The 18,573-nt window shown below is 44.6% G+C and overlaps 2 protein-coding genes across 2 annotated transcripts in view; one reads left to right on the top strand and one right to left on the bottom strand.

Annotated features, from left to right (window-relative positions):
• Window positions 1–3,448: 3,448 nt before the first annotated feature.
• Ndufc1 (NADH:ubiquinone oxidoreductase subunit C1) lies at window positions 3,449–6,846 on the bottom strand. Its single transcript, XM_052180547.1, has 4 exons — window positions 6,738–6,846; window positions 6,002–6,105; window positions 5,196–5,272; window positions 3,449–3,593 (listed from the first exon to the last, which is right to left on the bottom strand). Exons 1-3 carry the CDS (start codon window positions 6,802–6,804, stop codon window positions 5,213–5,215), a joined length of 231 nt encoding a protein of 76 aa, XP_052036507.1. The 5' UTR covers window positions 6,805–6,846; the 3' UTR covers window positions 3,449–3,593; window positions 5,196–5,212.
• Window positions 6,847–14,027: 7,181 nt separating this feature from the next.
• Window positions 14,028–18,573, top strand: part of Naa15 (N-alpha-acetyltransferase 15, NatA auxiliary subunit) — a 61,540-nt gene continuing 56,994 nt past the window's right edge. Inside the window, exon 1 of the mRNA XM_052180540.1 lies at window positions 14,028–14,368. Coding sequence (XP_052036500.1) covers window positions 14,315–14,368 — 54 coding nt within the window. The 5' untranslated portion in view covers window positions 14,028–14,314. The remainder of the gene's footprint in view (window positions 14,369–18,573) is intronic.

Genomic DNA, 18,573 nt, shown 5'->3' with positions numbered 1-18,573 from the left:
ATGAGCCGTTTCCCAAACAAACTCCCATGCCCTTTAGTTGTCAGATCTGCTGAATTTTCAGCTGCTTCTCTGTCACCTCAGGCCATTTTTATGTTAGCTGTTGCTGTAGCTGACCGAAAAGGTGCAGACATTTCCTGACTGCGGGTCAGATACTTCACTGCCCTTGAGAAAATCCTTGACATTTTTCTGTTCTGTTTAGAAAAACATTGAGGGTCAGAAATAAGTTGGTTTAACTCAGATGACCTCCAGTTCATCTTTGGTTGCTGACAAAGATAAAATTTGAAAACAATGTAAGGGTCCGGCACCAACAATAATTATGATTTCATGGCTTCGGTGCTAGGTAATTCTAAGGTCTTTGGGGTCTGGAGACTGGCAAGCCTGGAGTCTTAAGAGTATTCCTTGGACTCACATAATGGAAACAGAAGAACCAACTCTTGAAGGTTGTCTTCTTTTTTTTTTTTTTTTTTTTTTTTTAAAGATTTAATTATTTTATTTTATACATATGAGTACACCACCATTGCTTCCTTCAGACACACCAGAAGAGGGCACCAGTACAGATGGTTGTTAGCCACCATGTGGTTGCTGGGAATTGAACTCAGGACCTTTGGAAAAGCAGTCAATGCTCTTAACCGCTGAGCCATCTCTCCAGCCCTGAAGGTTGTCTTCTAACCTCCAGACACACATATGGTAAGAGGCCGAAACTACACCATCTTGGGACAGCCACCATCTTAAAGAAAAAAGAAAAGAAAAGAAAAGAAAAGCCTGAGAACTTGACTGCACCCACGTCCTAGGAAGGACCCCACGCTTGTCCTTGGCCAGAGCAACTCCCTAGCAACTTCCTAGCAACAGTGAATCAAAGATTAGACTGGTTGTTTCATAAGTACGTTCAGACTATTTGTGATTGCAGACCTTCTTGCTTCAGAGCAGCCACCTGTCCGCTTATAGTCATTCTATTAGAGGCCTGCCAGTCTGGACACCATCCTCCCTCACCCCCTCAGCTGCCCCGTCCCCTCCCTCACCCCCTCAGCTGCCCCATCCCCTCCCTCACCCCCTCAGTTGCTCCTATTTTCCTATAGAAACCTGCCCTGCTGAGGGTTCGAGGCTGCTCCGCCTTCCCTTCCCATCTTGCTGTGTCAGGGTTGGGTGGGAGGAGCACCCGAGCCCCAGCTTGTAATAAAGAGACCCTAATGCTATTACATCGGAAGTGGTTCCTCGGTGGTCTTCTGGGGCTCACCAATGCTTCCTGGCACAGCAATGGCATGTGTACCCACTAAGTTTCAAACCTGGGACAAATGGCGAGGTGCATATTTAACATATCAAGGCAGACCTGGCCTCCAGGCTGTCCCAGCACCCCTCCTCCCCCCAACTGTCCAGCCCTTTCCAGAAGCTGGGCCGCTCTTCCCCCAGAGGCTCTTCCCTGTACAATCCAGACATTTTGGTTACACGCCCCTTTTGTATCTCTGGCCTCTTGGCTGTTGCACCTGGCTCCTCTCCCTTCCCCTTCCTCTCCCTCTCCTTCCCCTCCCCCCTCCCTTCTCTCTCCCTCTCCCGTCTCCTCCCCCTCTCCCTTCCCCTCCCCTCTCCCTCTCTCCCTCTTCCTTCCCCAGCCTCCTCCACAGGCTCAAGGTCATGACCACTCTGGACTCTCTGGAATGTGTCTGCCTCTGGTTGCCTCTGCCTATGCTTTCCCTTTTATCTATAGTAAACTTTCTCTACCATACTGAGGAGCAGGCATGTTCTTTCCTTTCCTTTTTCTTTTTTCATTTACACCCAAACACGGTACCCCTCGACACTTCAATAAATGCACTTTAAAATAAATCATTTCTGGGCTGGAGAGATGACTCACCAGTTAAGAGCACTTACTGCTCTTCCACAAGGCCTGAGTTCAAATCTCAGCAACCACAAGGTGGCTCACAACCATCTGTATGGGATCTGATGCTCCCTTCTGGTGTGTCTGAAGAGAGCAATGGTGTACTCATATACATAAAATAAATAAATAGCTCTTTAAAAAAATGAGCTGGCGAGTGGCTCAGTAGACGGGAGTGTTTGCTGCTCTTGCGGACAGCCAGGGCTTGGTTCCCAGAACCCCCATTAGGTAGGTCACGACTTTCTTACCTCCTGCATGTATACAAACACAGAGAGACACACTAAATCACTTATTTAAAACATAGGAGTGATGACTCAGGGTTTCAGAGAACTAGCTGCTTTTCCAGAGGACCTGGGTTCAATTTCCAGAACTCACATAGCAGCTCCCAACTGTCTAACAAGTCTAGTTTCAGGGGATCTGACGCCCACCAACACACAGACGTACAGGCAAGCAAAGCATCAATGTACATAAAATAAAAATCATATAAAAAAGCTAGAAACACTTAAAAAGATTTTGGGGGGAAAAAGAAAAGGATTTTTTTTAAACTTTAATTTTTTAAAAAAGATTTATTTATACCCAGGCGGTGGTGGCACACGCCTTTAATCCCAGCACTTGGGGGGCAGAGCCAAGTGGATTTCTGAGTTCGAGGCCAGCCTGGTCTACACAGTGAGTTCCAGGACAGCCAGGACTACACAGAGAAACCCTGTCTTAAAAAAAGCAAATCCAAAAAACCAAGAAAAAAAAAAAAAAAGAAAAAAAAAAAAGAAAAAAAAAGTCACTTCAATAAAAACCATTCAAATTCAAGTGCAGACCCTGACAGCAGGGCTTGTCTTTACTGTCTGACTTCACCTCTTCATCAACAGAATAGTACTCGGGCTCTTCCGTATTTTGAGTAGTAGTCTGTCTCTTTGGGTTCTAAGTGTTTTGATAAAAAACGAGATGGCCATAGTGATAACACACTCAGGAGGCAGAGGCAGCAGGAGTTCTGTCTGTTCAAGGCCAGCCTGCAGTGGACTACACAGCCAGAGATCTATAGTGAGACTCTGCACCAGAAAAAAAAAAATCAAAAACCAAACCAAACCAAAAACCAAACCAAACCAAACCAAAAACAAAACAAAAGAAAAAAAGATGGGGCCAGAGAGATGGCTCAGCGGTTAAGAGCACTGACTGCTCTTCCACAGGTCCTGTGTTCAAATCCCAGCAAAGACATGATGGCTCACAAGTATCTGTACAGCTATACTCATATACATAAAATAAATAAATAAATAAATAAATAAATAAATAAATCTTTAAAAAGGAAAGAAAGAAAGAAAGAAAGAAGGTAACAAGAGAGGTTCAGGAGTTAGGAGCACTGACTGCTTTTGCAGAGGACCAAAGTTTGGTTCCCAAGACCCCTGTCAACCACCCATAGCTCCAGCTCTCCCCTTATGCTTCTATGAATAGCAAGTGTGCATGATACACACACACACATACACACACACACACACACACACACACACACACACACACACACACACGCACGCAAGCACTCACACAGAAAAATAGTTAAATGTTAAAAAGAGTGACAAGTGATTCTACATATGAAGAGCACAGTATTTTTATTTCTTTAATTTAACGTTTCGATGCATGTGTTGACTTGACTGATAGATATTCGCATGTAACTTTCTCATTTCTGCAACTCTGTGTGAATCCAGAAGAATAACTATGATCATCACATGAAACAGACCTACAAGGAAGAGAAAAAAAAAAAACAATCAACCCAAGGTACTGATCAAATAAATGTTAAAAGTGGACATCTCTGAATAATTTATCTTAGAGCATATAAAAAAAAATCTAGAAAATATATCTATTAAATAATATCAGTACTTAATTTTAAATTCACAGCAAAAATAGTAAAATGGGCAAAGTGGTATTGACAAAAAAGAAGCAAAAGAATTGCACAATAAACTCTAAAGTAAATTTCAGAGTTCTTAAATAAAATGTGTTTTGTGATTACTATGTTTATTATCTAGCAGATATAAGTTATTTTATCAACTTAACCCATGGAAACTGAAATATTTTGTGTGGTGTATGTGCATGTCTGCATGTGTGCACACATGCCTGTGGTGTGTGTTCACAAACACATGAAGGCCCAAGGCTGATGCAGGGGGATCTTTGTCAGTGGCTTTCCACCTTATTCATTGAGGCAGGGTTTTGTGGTAGGCCCCAGAGCTTCTTTATTTCAAAGAAGTAAAGAACTTCTTTGAAATAATTTTCAGAAATAAAGTATATATATTACATATGTTTATGTGACATATGTGTTATGTATGACACATGAGTGCACAAACATACTCATAAATCTTCTCTCTTAAATCACAGACCATGGCAAATACATTATCTCATCCATATTAGGTCTTACCTGAATTCCTCTATTGAATGCTAGCTGTAGTGACAATCATAATAAAATGGCCAAGCAGAAAAAAATCTGAATCAACTGCCTGTATACATTCATTTGTTCTGCAGGCATTAAACTCTTAAGATGGCTGGGCATTCAGTACAGTGTGAGAACATGAACAGTAGAGAGATATAAGACAGCAAACACACGGTTGCAAGCACACACAAATTAGGCCACCTTCTCCCAAGTGCGATGAACACAATGCCTACAGTACCAGTAAAGAAGATATGACTTAATGTGGTTTTGGCTATTCTTGTTTTTCCTTCTTTGTTTGGGCCTGGGTCTTGAAATGCAGACCAGGCTAGCTTCAGATTCATCATGCCCTTGCCACAGTTTCTGTAGTACTGGCATTATGTGTTTGTATGACCTCATCCAGTACTGGTAGGCATCACCCCCCACACACCCACACAGGCACACTCCTTAAATCTCAGCACTTCAGTGGCAGAGGCAGGGGCAGGCGGATCCTAGTGTCTATAATGAGTTCAAGGCTATGCAGTGATACTCACTCTCTCTTTTGAGAAAGGGTCTCTCTACTTAGTCCTGGTTGTCCTAGAACTCACTACTTAGACCAGGATGGCCTCACAGAGATCTGCCTCCCTCTGTCCCTCTAGTGCTAGGACTAAAAAAGGCATGCATCGCCGGGCGGTGGTGATGCACGCCTGTAATCCCAGCACTCTGGGAGGCAAAGGCAGGTGGATTTCTGAGTTCGAGGCCAGCCTGGTCTCCAGAGTGAGTTCCAGGACAGCCAGGGCTACACAGAGAAACCTTGTCTCAAAAAATACCAAAAAAAAAAAAAGGCATACATCACTACACCTAGGAGACCCTGTCTCAGTCACAAACAAACACATTGATAAATTAATTTCCATAATCTATGTACTCTATAAATATACTTACTGTATTATTTCCAAAGTTTATTCCAATCCATTTCTTCTTTTATACTCCAAAACATCTTCATTGTGTTGTTGGATGAGCTACAAGTTAAAGGTTAAAACTAGAAACGTAAGCAGCTTAAAGAGGGAGAAAGCAAGGAAAGACCCCTATGCTTCATAAGAGAAGTTGGGTAGATTAAAACAACTAAAGAGGTAAGAAGTTCACATTCAAAAATCATTAGTGGAATAATTTGTTGACCATAACCTGACATTAAATTTGAGAAAGATACAGTGGAAAGCACACGGCAGAAGAATTCTAAGATATGACACGCTAGCTAGCTGTTGAGTGTGTCCCAGGCTGGCTGATAAGTATATGCTATACTTTTGTGTACCTCTGTGTGTGTGTTTGTGTGTGTATATGCGATGTCTATCACAGTATGCTGTCCTTCCGACCTTAGAAGCCTGACACTGTGAGTAAATGGCCAGCCCCATCCCTCACCTCTGTGTATGTTAATTACAAGTCGGTCAGCAGCTGCTTTCCTAGAACCACAGTCTGACAGACTATGTAACTGGAACAATGACTAATGCAGTAATAATATTCATGGGACTCAAAGACCTAATTTCAGTCCTTAATGCTCTCGGTAGCAATTGGGCCTTCCATCAGGAAAGCTTTCAAGAATGTATATTAACTTGGAGCTGCAGAGAGGGCGTGGCACTTAAGAGCATGCATTGCTTGCAAAGGACCCAAGTTTGGTTCCCAGGACCAACAACAGGCGGCTCATAAATGTCTATAACCTCAGCTCCAGGGCATCTGATGAGTGGTGTACTCACGTAAATCCACATGAAAACCGAGGCGCCCAAGGACAGCCCAACTGTCACCCAGTTAGGTTTGGCATTGACTGGCTCCCGGACATAGAACTTTGACCGTGCTGAAGCTGAAAACGGAGAGAGAATATGTGTTTTATTGATGTCAGCGAGGAAAACCTAACATATACTAGTGTACGTAATGAAATTTTCTTTTGAGATAGAGGTTCTTGTAGCGCGGGCTGGCCTTGAATTCCTGACTGCCTGTCTCTACTTCCGCAGGGCAGGGATCCAGGCGAGCTCCACGATGGCTTTGTTGCCATTTATCCTCTATCTGTCCAACCCCAATTTAAATAGTCAAGGAAACGTAGTTTAGAGAACCGAGGCAGTTTGTTCGGGGACACCAGCAGAAACAGAAGGTCGTCCTTGGGACTCTGGGCGCCTTCAAAGCTTGGGTTAAAAGCTCCTTATAGGCTCTGCAGTGGAAGGTTGGGAGGCAGCCCCGGAAGGATCTCCCTGTTTGTTGTCTCCAAGGCATTGAAGAGCCTGGGACAAAAGACTCAAAATCCATTCGCAGAGGTCAGAGGTTAGTTTGGAGGAAAGCTGACGGCTGATGATAAGGAGTGGAGAACCCGGCTCGTGGACGGTGAAGGTCACTGCGGGTCGGCCTGGACAGCGACCTCCTCCTCCTACGGAGATTCCAGGGTGGCTCGTGTTGGGTGAGGGTAGACTGAGGGCCGAATGGGCCTGAAAAGACACTCACAGCAGCTCGGCAGCCGGGCGGGGGCCAGCAGCCGCGAAAACGAGCGCAGTACTACGGACGGCGCCATCTTGTCCCGCAGGCTCCGCCTCTTCTGGGTTTGCCGGGCGAGCACCGCCTTCTCCCTGCGCGCGCATCTCCGGCAGGTGGCGCAGAGCGCAGCGCCCCCTGGCAACAGAACTGGGACTAGCAGGTGGGCCAGAGTCCTACCTACAGGACAAGGTTCCCAAGAACCCAGACCCAGGGGTCTGTGCATAAGACAAAGGGTGCAAAGAGGGCTGGGGCTGGGAAAGCAGTTTGTCCATCCCACCCTGACAGGGTGCTAGTCAGGTTTACTACAGTGTTCGTGTGTCAGCCAAAATCTCGTGTGGCTTACAGCCATCACAATGACTGCAGGATGTGCTGTGATTATTAGCATCAATTAAGAGATGTGCTCAAAGACAAACTTGTTGTATTTGCAAAGCCTCTTAACGGTTTCTAAAATCCACTCATACTCAAGATCACATTGATTCCTCTCAGTCTTGTGAGGTAGGTTCTGTTATTCACCGGGGAGGAATCCTATCTCCTAGTCAAGTGCCTTACCACTGAACCACATAGCCCCACATAGATTTTTTTTTTTTTTAACTTTTTGAGAAAGGGTCTCACTAAGGTGCCCATGAACTTGATCCTCCTGCCTCAGCCTCCTGAGGAGATAGGATTATAGACCTTTGCCACCAGGCACTGACTGCTCTTCCACAGGTCCTGAGTTCAAATCCTAGCAAACACATGATGGCTCACAACCATCTGTAATGGGATCTGATGCCCTCTTCTGGTGCGTCTGAAAACACTGACAGTGTACTTACATAAGACAGATAACTCTTTAAAAAAAAATCTTATAGATGTTACATGAAAGTGATCTGACTGGTTCAGATGGCAGAGGCGTCCGGTGTGCAGTGTGTGATCCTTAGAACTCTAGTGGTCCTGTTAGCTCACCTAACAAGGTGGGATTGGCTATAAAGCTATGAGACTATGTAGAACAAGATCTAAACTGTCATGTCTCTGTATCATTTGTGTCTACCATACATACATACATACATACATACATACATACATATGTTTGTTTGCTTTTATCGAGACCGGGTTTCTCTGTATAGCCCTGGCTGTCCTGGAATTCACTCTGTAGACCAGGCTGGCCTCGAACTCAGAAATCCGCCTGCCTCTGCCTCCCAAGTGCCAACAATATATTTTTTAGTAGTTACTTAATCTCTACTACAGTTGTATACCTGTAACATAAAACTTATCCTGTAGGATAGTTGGGAAGTTTAGGTGTTATCTGGGAGTACTAAATACCCTGTCTGCCTATTCAAGACACTGTTTTCTTTTTAAATCATTTATTTTTATTTCATGTGCATTGGTTTTGATTGCATGTATATCTGGGTAAGGATGTCTGAACCTCTGGAAGTGGAGCTACAGACAGTTGTGAGCTGCCATGTGGGTGCTGGGAACTGAACCCAGGTCCTCTGGAAGAACATTCAATGCTCTTAACTGCTGAGCCATCTCCTCAGCCCCAGTCACTGTTCCTTAAAAAACAAACAAACAAAACTTTTAGGCTGGGGAGATGACTCAGCGGTTAAGAGCTCTGACTGCACTCTTCCAGAGGTCCTGAGTTCAATTTCCAGCAACCATTTGGTGGCTCACAACCACTTGTTATGGGATCTGATGCCCTCTTCTGGTGTGTGTCTGAAAACAGCTACAGGATACCCGTATAAATAGATAAATACATGTTGGTTTTTTGTTTGTTTTTTAAATGTTTGTTACGCTGTGGTCTGTGCACGTGTGTAGTTCCTGGAAGGCCAGAGGTATTGCTCACCCTGGTTGATCAGCTGCTTTAAACTTTTTTTTTTTAAAGATTTATTTATTGTATGTAAGTACACTGTAGCTGTCTTCACACACTCCAGAAGAGGGCTTCAGATCTCTTTACGGATGGTTGTGAGCCACCATGTGGTTGCTGGGATTTGAACTCAGGACCTTTGGAAGAGTAGTTAGTGCTCTTAACCACTGAGCCATCTCTCCAGCCTCCTGCTTTAAACTTTTTAATTTATTTTTATGTCTGTGTTTGTGCCTGCTTGTCAAATGCATCAGTGCCCACAAGTGTCCATGGAGGCCAGAAGAGGGCCCTGGATCCCACTGTGAGTTGTCCAGTGTGATCTGGGTGGTAGGAAACAACCCTGGTCCTCTGCAAGAACAACACACACTTTTAACTGCTGAGCCATCTCTCCAATCCATGACCAGTTGGGGATTTTTGTGTTTGGTTTTTTTAAGATTTATTTATATATTTATTGTATGTGAGTACATGGTCCCTTTCTTCAGACACACCAATAGAAGGCAGCAGATCCCATTAGAGATGGTTGTGAGCCACCATGTGGTTGCTGGGAATTGAACTTGGAACCTCTGGAAGAATGGTCACTGCTCTCCAGCCCCAATAATTAGCTGGTTTTTATGTTGCACAATTGATCGAGATTGTTTCCCTAGATTCTTAATACTATCTGGTGTCTAAAGACCATTAAAAAAAAAGTGTAGGTAACATGATAAATTCTTTTTACTGTTTGTTTGTTTGTTTGTTTTGGATTTGGTTTTTTTCAAGACAGGGTTTCTCTGTATAGCCCTGGCTGTCCTGGAGCTCACTCTGTAGACCAGGGTGGCCTTGAACTCAGAAATCTGCCTGCCTCTGCCTGGGATTACAGGCGTGTGCCACCACTGCCAGGCTCTTTTTACTTTTTAAAGATTTCTAGTCTTGTGTGCATGTGGTGATGGTGGTGGGGTGGGGTTTAAGAGCGATGCTCCCGTTGAGGATCAGAAGTGGGTGCCATGTTCTCTGGAACTGGACTTGTAGCTGTGAAACAATTCAAGTGGGTGCTGGGAACCAAGCTCAGGTCTCTGGTAGGGAGATACGGGTTCTTAACACTTGAGCCTCTCTCTAGCCTACAGGAGATACAATTTTGCCCAGAAAAATGATTTGCTAAGACCTAAAACTGTTTACGTCCACTTTAATAGCAAAATAAAATAAGTGTTAGCAGTTTTCTATGTATTTTTAGCAATATTAAGATCTTTTTTTCTTTTTAAGATGTATTTATTTTATGTATGAGTATGTATGTATCTGCATGTATACCAGCACTCCACCAGAGGACATCAGATGGTTGTGAGCCACCATGTGGTTGCTGGGAATTGAACTAAGAACTGCTGGAAGAGCAGCCAGTGCTCTTAACTGCTGAGCCAGTTCTCCAGCTCCTAAAAGCTTTTTTATTAACATGTAAAGTCTTTAGTTGAATGAGATAACTCATATCCAATCCCAGTTCCTGGCTAGCTGAGGCAGGAGTGCCTCAATTTTGAAGGTAGTTTGGGCTTCATAGTGAGTCCCAGGTCAGCCTAGGTTAATGTAAAACCCTGTTTTATAAAAGAAAAAAAAGGGTGTGACCAAAAAGACAAAAAGTAAAAGCACTTACTGCCAAGCTTGGTGACTTAAGTTTAATTGCCACGTCCCACACAGTGGAAGGAGAGATCAGGCTTCTACTAGTTTTCTTCTGATCTCCACATGGGTGCTTTGAAAAGCATACGTGTGCACACAAATATATATACATATACATATGTATATATACCTACACTAAATAAATAAATGCATTTAAAAAAACAGGGGAAATAAAACAAGTTATTGATAGAAGGCAAAATAATTATATTGTGCTTTGTGGGTCATTTTAAAACTCCTATAGTGCTAAGCTGAACTGTGAGTTACTTTAGTGTGTAACCTAGTTTGAGCCTGCTGGACTAACGCGCAAGTAAGCAAGCCAGTCTGCTAATGCGCTGAGTCAGTTGTTGGCTCTCAGCTCGCGGGCGTCTTGTCCACTCAGCAGCCTGGCAGTCGTGTATGCTTTCTTCACCATCCCGCCAGGGCTTGTCCTGACACAGCTTTTGCTAGTCTTCAACAAGTTGCAACAGAAGCCGTGGCTTGTCAGAGTGCACAGAACCAGTAAGCCCATCACTAACTTCAGGATCCATGTTGGGAAAGTCCAGTTTGTACTCAGAACTTTGATCCCTGTGTCCTTTCACTAGAGTATATCTTGGGGAAGCAGTAAGGTATGAGCTACTGTTCTCAGTATGTTAGAGCTCACTGGGCCCTACAGTTGGGGCAGGCAGCTGTGGATGAAACTCCATCTTAGAAAGAATCCAGCCAGGAGCTAACAGCTATTATATAGTTTGGTAGATGTCTTTCTTAACATTTAAACCATGTGCTGAATTTAAATGCTAAAAATCCTATGTGTGACCTAGGTAAGGGGAGATTTGAGGTAGCAGCTAGAAAACAAATTTCAGCCCTGGATTTTTCCATGAAGAAACATGTTACTTAGCTGATGTGTTCAAGGCAGGGGTTGTGGTGGGAGGGGAAGAGCAAGGGTTGGGATGAGAGGAAAACAGTTGAAAACAGTAGATCGCTGGGCGGTGGTGGTGCACGCCTGTAATCCCAGCACTCTTGGGAGGCAGAGGCAGGTGGATTTCTGAGTTCGAGGCCAGCCTGGTCTACAGAGTGAGTTCCAGGACAGCCAGGGCTACATGGAGAAACCCTGTCTTGGAAAAAACAAAACAAAACAAAACAAAACAAAACAAAACAGTCTGTAGATCAAACTCAAAGAATGGCTTCTGGTATATGCAAGTTTTTATTAAACAAACAAAAAATCAGAAGCTCTCCCAAAATGTGCCTGCTCTTTTGTTAGATCTGGGAGGCAGGCTTCTTTCCCAATGCTTTTCTATGACATGCACGGACGGACTGGCCTGTGTCCCCCATGGCAGGCCACCTTCCCGAGTGTTGGGCTGACTTCCTTCTTCAAGTCCTTCTGCCCTAGGCTCCCCAGCTCTGGGATTACACATGTGCACTACCACACCCAGTTGGAGGAAGCTCTTCAGCCACAGTGACAGGGAAGGGTGTAAGGTCAGCAGCAGCTGCAGTGCCATTCGGCCTTGGCTGTCACTTCCTGGAAGCACAAAGAGCACTCAAAGCTTAGCTCACATCCAATTTCTATCTGTTACATTGTAGTGATCACAGTAGATGTTTCATTATTGAGTTCAGGCTATCATGTCACTGACTGTGTGGTCAGACTATTATTTACAGGTGCATTTTAACTCAGGAATGAGTCAGAGGAACGGTGTAATTAGACCAGTGTTCCCTGAACCTTAAAAGCTGCTGTCTGGGCTGAGAGTGATGGCTGGGCAGTTGAGAGCGCTTGCTGCTGTTCCAGAAGATCTAGGTTCCTTTCCCAGCACCCATGTTGGGTGGCTCACAACCACTTGTAATTCCAGCTCCAAGGTATCTTCTTCTGATCGCTATGGGCACAGTACTCATGAACACAAACACACACAAATAAAAACATCCTTATGACAAAAACTGCCTATGCAAACCTCTGCTGCTGAGACTTGGATGGGTAACTATGTCTATAATGTCAGCTTTTGGAAAGCAGAGGAGAATATGGGTTCAAGGCTACTTACAAACACCAACCAACCAAATTACTATTTAGTGGGAAGGGGATTAAAAGTAGTAGTAGGAGACAAGATGGTAAGGTATGTGTGTGACTACGATTGAAATGAACTATGTACATGTATAAGAATAACGTATACCATTATTATGTATAATTAACAAGCCAGTAAAACATTTATGATTGAAAAAGTTATTTGTACAATTTGAAGACACAAAAGTTGTATTTAGTGTTGTGGGTACAGCTAGCTTAATGGTGTTAGTGCTTATCTGGCATGCATAAAGCACCAGGTTAGATCTTCAACAGCACACACTTGCAGAAAAGCTATTTATTTATTTATGACTTTGTATGTGATGAATTTTCTGTTAGGTTTATTTATTTTATAGCCTTTTGTCTGTCTGCGCACATCAGTCTCTTCAGAGTTGCTGGGGACCGACCTAGGTTCTCTGCATGAGCAACAGGGCGTTTACTCCATGAACTCTCTCTGCAGCCCATAATTTCACTTGTTATTTATGAATGCCAACATGGAGGCTAGAGAACATTTTGGAGCCTTTTCTCTTTTTCCATCTTTATGTGAGTTCAGGGATCAAACTCAGGTTGTCAGGCCTGCAAAGTAAATTCCTTGATCCACTGAACCATCTCATCAACTTAACTTTCCTAAATCTTTAGAGAGATTAGTGTTCAAGGATACCTCAAGACTTGCCTGCTATTAACTCACTCTCCTTTTGGTTTTTATGAGAGCGAATTCCAGGCCAGCCAGGGAAACACTGGGAAACCCGTCTCAAATCAAAACAAACAAAAACAGACTCAAGGGAGCCAACTCCTGCACATCTTTATGATTCACGATGCACAGATTACTAGAAAGCCTGCACAAGATAATCAAGGGTAAGGTGGCTCTTGTGACTCAAGTGACTTGCCATTCTGAAAAGTTTTATTGTTAACTGTAATGGAATGTCTGGACCCTCTTCACTCTCAGGCCTGACCCTGCTCAGTGGAGTTCAGCCTCTAAGGATTGAGGATTTCCGTTAACAGGCAGTTCAACAGATACAATCCTGAGCATGAATTAGAAACCAGGAGTCTCGACCCTCAACACCACTACATCAAGGTGACTCACACTGCCAGTTCCTCAACCCTGCATTATATGACTTCAGTAATGAAATAAATATACGCCTCAGCCTTCAGAGGCTCCTTTGGCAGTATAAATGTTTCACTTCGGATCTGGCCAACACCTTTCCTGGCTATCTCTAGCAATAGTCAACAAAAATCACTGATACCCTAGCCAGCCGGGTCCATTTCATACATAGGTCAAGCTCTTAAGAAGTTTTTCATGACGACTAAGCTCTCTTTTTCGGATCGGTTCACAAATTCCCACAGAAGCACAGGTTTTCTCATCTTACCCTTCGCTCGCTTCTGTTCACAATTTAGGCACTTGGGCCTTTAACCACTACATCTCTTCTTAAAATATCTCCATTTTGGCACTTGATGCTCAAGCTATGATGACACCATCTGGGTGAGTCTACCCCAACGAGGGAAAGGCCGGTCTAGCGAGAAGGGGCAGAAAGTCTGTTAACAGAGAGGAGGCGGCGGAAGCGTCATTGGCGGTCCTCCCAGGCACAAGGCACTGGCAGGACCGGCAGAGCCAACTTTGAATCGGCGGCTCCGCAGGCCGGACCGGCCTCCGCGTTCCCGGCAGGCTCCGGTGCATCGAGGGTGGGGAGAGCGGGTCACCGCGCCTGCGCGTTGGAAGGTGTGACCCGGGTGGGAAAGCTCTCCGAGTCCGCCATTTTGGCTGCCTCTGTCGGTCTTTTCAGTTACCACGTGAACCGCCGACGGAGACCCGTGAGGGGGGAGGTGGCGGCAGCGTTAAGTGAGAAAGGGGGAAAAGGAGGAGAAAAAAAAAAAAAGAAAAAAAAGGAGGAGAAGGGAGTGTCAGGACAGGGCGGCGCGGCGGCACCGGAGGCCTAGTGGCGGCGGAGCGGAGGATTCAAGGCTGAAGTGAGCTCGGGAACGGCAGTGGCGGCGGGCGGACAAACGGACTGACCGAGCCGGGCGGTGGCGGGAGCCGCGGGAGGAGCCGGAACCATGCCGGCCGTGAGCCTCCCGCCCAAGGAGAACGCGCTCTTCAAGCGGATCTTGGTGAGTGTGAGGCTGCGAGCGGGCGGCGGAGAGCGTCTCGCTCGTAGCCGGGCCTGTCAGTCCCGAGCCCGGGCGGGCGGGCACCGGGCCACCCCGCGGGGACCCCTCCTTGGTCGTGCTGGCTAGCGGAGCGCACTTTTCCGCCTCGCCCCGGGTAGCGCCCACCTCCGTCCGCGCGCCGCGTACCGCGGACTTCGGAGGCCTGGGTTCCGGACTAGGCCCCGACTCCCCGGCTTCCACACGGCTGCCTTTTACCCTCCTAGAACGAAGGGAGGAGCAGCCTGGCCTTGAGCGGGGCAGCGGGCCGCACGGGCCAGGAGTCGCGGCCCGCTCGGGTCAGGGATCCTGCTGGCTGCTCGGGGTGGCACCCTCGGAAGGAACAGGTGGTGTGGCTGAGGCTGGACTCATTCATTGCTTGAACGCGCATCTCCCTCTACGGCCCGTCCCTCCCTCTTCCTCCCTACCTGGGATTCACCTGTCCCCGCCCGACCGGGGTCACTGTTTGACTGGAGAGGATGAAACGGTGTAGAAGCGAAGGGTGCTCTGTCATCTCCATCTAGGCACTTGCATACTTGATTCTGCAGCCCCTCGGCCTCCTGTTGGGAGTGGGAAAAGAAACATTTATGTCTTAGTTTGAGAGCAAAACGGCCCCACCCCGTCACCCTTCTTCGGAGGTGGGACTCCTTTCTAGGGGCGGTCCGGTAGAAAGTTTCAGTACAGACTCCCCCCCCTCCCCCCCGCCCTTTAAAGTTTTTAAAACAGCGGTGCAAAAACTTAGCAGGAGATAACAGAAGAATCTTCTAAGATGGATCTTGTTGACGCTATCTCAAACTCATTCCGGGTGCTTCAGATGATTGCGGTTTGCATAAAAATACATGCAGTGATACTTGTAGGGGAATTGGATTGAATCTGTTTACATTGTAATCTATGCCCTGCAATGTTGGCGCTCTCATTAATACATTGTAGCATTTTTTGTTGGTAGTGTGAGGGTAGCTTCTTTTACACAAGCTCTGTGTGAAAGAATTAACAGTATTCGCCAAACTTGACTTGAATTTTGGAGCATGTGCCTGTATTAGCCTTTTCGATTGCAGTTATAATTCATTTGCTTGACAAGGAAATGAGATCTAGTTTTGGTTTTTTTTGTTTTTGTTTTTGGTTTTTTTTTCCATTTATGGGGTTGAGAGATGGCTCAGTGGTTAAAAGCAGTCACTGGCTCTTCTTCCACAGGTCCTGAGTTCAGTTCCCAGCAACCACATGGTGGTTCACAACCATATATAATGGAATCTGATGCCCTCTTGCCCTCTTCTGGTGTGCAAGACATTCAGGAAATAGAGTACTTATATACATAAAATACACAAATAAATCCTAAATTACCATTTATATTGAGGTAATTGATTTTTAGAAAAATATCCATGTTATTTTATAGATTAATCAATTTGTGTTGAAAAACGTATTAGACAGTCACTTCCCATAAAGGTGTTTTGTTTTCAGACCTTTAGAAGTCTTAAGTGGCTTTGTAGCATAGTTTTTGTTTTCATTGTTCTGAGGCAGATCTGCCTTTCTGTATCCAGGCTGGACTGGAACTCTTGGCAGTCTTTCTGCCCCAGCATCCTGAGTGCTGGGTTACAGAGAGAACTACTACACCCTTCTTGTGACATAGGTCTAGAATGATTTGTTTTTATTCATGTGTGGGGAGGTCAGAGGGGAACTTCCAGGTATTGGTTCTCTTCTTCCATCATGTGGGGGTTCCTGAGTAAACTTAGGTCAACAGATTTGGCAACAGAAGTTGGCTTAGTGTTGTCTGTCTTTAATCCCAACACTTCGGAGTTGGAGGCAGGCAGTATTTGTGAGTTCAAGGCCAGCTGGCTCTAATAGGGAGATTTGGGAAAGTCAGATACACAGTGAGACCCTGTCTTGAAAAAAACAAAAGGAAAATAGGAACAGATTTGGCAGCAAGTGTTTTTACTCACTGAGCATCTCACCAGCCAGAGAACAGTTGTCACTGTTTTGTGTGCTGGAGATCTCACCATGGCGTTAGTTAGCATGTGAGCAGGTCATCCATCTGAGTTATACCCGATTATTTTAAGACTAAGTGATGTGTAGGTAGAGCTGTATGGTATCGTTTTCTTTCAGTGCTTACCCATCCCATCCCCTCGCTCTCCCTTTTCCCTCTTATTCTCCATTATAATGCTGGAGGTTGAACCCTGTGCTAAGTACAAGCAAAGATATGTTCCCAGCTCTCTGTTTATACTGACAAGGGGGGAAAACTCTGAAAAATCAAGAGTGCCAAAAATAGTCTTATCTGAAACAAAAGAAAGCTGCAGACTTAGGCTTCACCCTTAGAGATAAAGGCATCGCCTTGTATGGTTGTGATATCATTAACAGTTTCTTTTTCCTAATATTCATTCAGGTTTTCCAACTGTTAATGACACCCTTTTATTGTTTGGTTTTTCTCTTTTGAGACAAGGTCTTACTTAGTAGAGTAGTAGTTCAGGCTGGCTCCCAGTTCTTGGTATTCCACCTGCTTCAGCCTTCCACTGCTTGGACAGCAGATGTGAGCCACCATGCTGAGCAGAGTCAACTGTGTGCCTGTGTATGGGCTTCTGCTGGACTTGACTCCAGGGCTTTGAACATTGCTAGGTAAAAAATACTCTCTACTACTGAGTTGTATATATTCTGTCCCCTAAAAAAAAAATCACTTTTTTTTTAATTTTGAGATAGCCCCAAAATTACATATAGTTTGAGAAATAAAACAGATATTCTTTGTATACTTTTCAAAATTAGTATCTTGCAAGTCTTACAGTTGATTGTAACATTGTTAATGTTTACCAATTTTACTCCTATTTCCCATTTTTTACTTGTAGTTGTGTGTTTAGTTCTCTGCAGTGCTATTACATAGGTAGGGTCTGTCCTTACAGTCAAGATGTAAGACAGTTGTATGTAAACACAAAGAAGCCCTGGGCTGCCCTTTAGAACCGCCTCCACCTATGTCCTTCCCATCCCCTCTACTCTCACCTTCCAGCAGCCATGACTAATGTGTCTCCCTCCTATTTATGTAATTTAAAAAGATATTTACTATGCCGGGCATGGTGGCGCACTCCTGTAATCCCAGCACTCGGGAGGCAGAGGCAGGTGGATTTCTGAGTTCGAGGCCAGCCTGGTCTGCAGAGAGAGTTCCAGGACAGCCAGGGCTATACAGAGAAACCCTGTCTCAAAAAAAAAAAAAAAAAAAAAAAAACCAACAACAACAAAAAAACCCCAAAAAGATATTTACTAAGGAGAATCATAAAGTATAGAACTTACAGATTGGCATTTCTTCCTTGCGGAACGCGTGGCTCACACAAGTTTTCACTTGTATCAATAGTGTTTTATTTTATTGCAAAGCAGTATTTGCACAATAGACTTAGTAGGGTTTGTTTAGCCATTTATAGAATAACGATTCTTGGTCATGATGGGACAAAACCCTTTAATTCCATAGAAAGGATTTGTTATTTTAAAGCATTTTATTAATCGTGCATGCCTGTGTTTGTGAGTGTTGTAGATGCCTTCCTGCCAAGGCTCACATCGTATAGGTTAGAGAATAGTTTCAGGAATTGGTTGTCTTTCTACCATGTGAGTCTCAGAGATTAAATTCAGGTCTTCAGAGGGCAAGCACCTTTATACACTGAGCCAATTTGCTAGCCCACCAAAGGATTTATTGTGATAAGACATAAACAAGAAAACTGTAAATCACTAAATGGAAGAAAAGGAGATACAATGTTTTTTTTTGTTTTTTTTTTGTTTTTTTTTTTTGTTGTTGACTGACATTAGGAATGAAGAAAATGTTACTAAGCAAAGTAATAGTTTTGTTTCAAAATTGCATTTGTTACCATTTTTATTGTGTTAGCTCTCTCTCTTGCTCTTGCTCTCTCTCTCTCTCTCTTGCTCTTGCTCTCTCTCTCTCTCTCTCTCTGGTTTTTTAGATTTGGTTTTTTAGATTTGGTTTTTTTTGAGACAGGGTTTCTCTGTATAGTCCTGGCTGTCCTGGAACTCACTCTGTAGACCAGGCTGGCCTCGAACTCAGATATCTGCCTGCTTCTGCCTCCGAGAGTGCTGGGATTATAGGCGTGGCCACCACCACCGGCTGTGTTAGCTCTCTTGCTTTTTCTTTTTCTTTTTTTAGACGGGGGTAGGGGTAGAGATGGATGTCTCTCACTTAGTTTTGA

The sequence above is a fragment of the Apodemus sylvaticus genome, chromosome 4 (genome assembly GCF_947179515.1).
Source record: "Apodemus sylvaticus chromosome 4, mApoSyl1.1, whole genome shotgun sequence".
Lineage (NCBI taxonomy): Eukaryota > Metazoa > Chordata > Mammalia > Rodentia > Muridae > Apodemus > Apodemus sylvaticus.
Note: the sequence above shows the minus strand (reverse complement) of the source record. Positions and strands in the feature narration are given on the sequence as shown.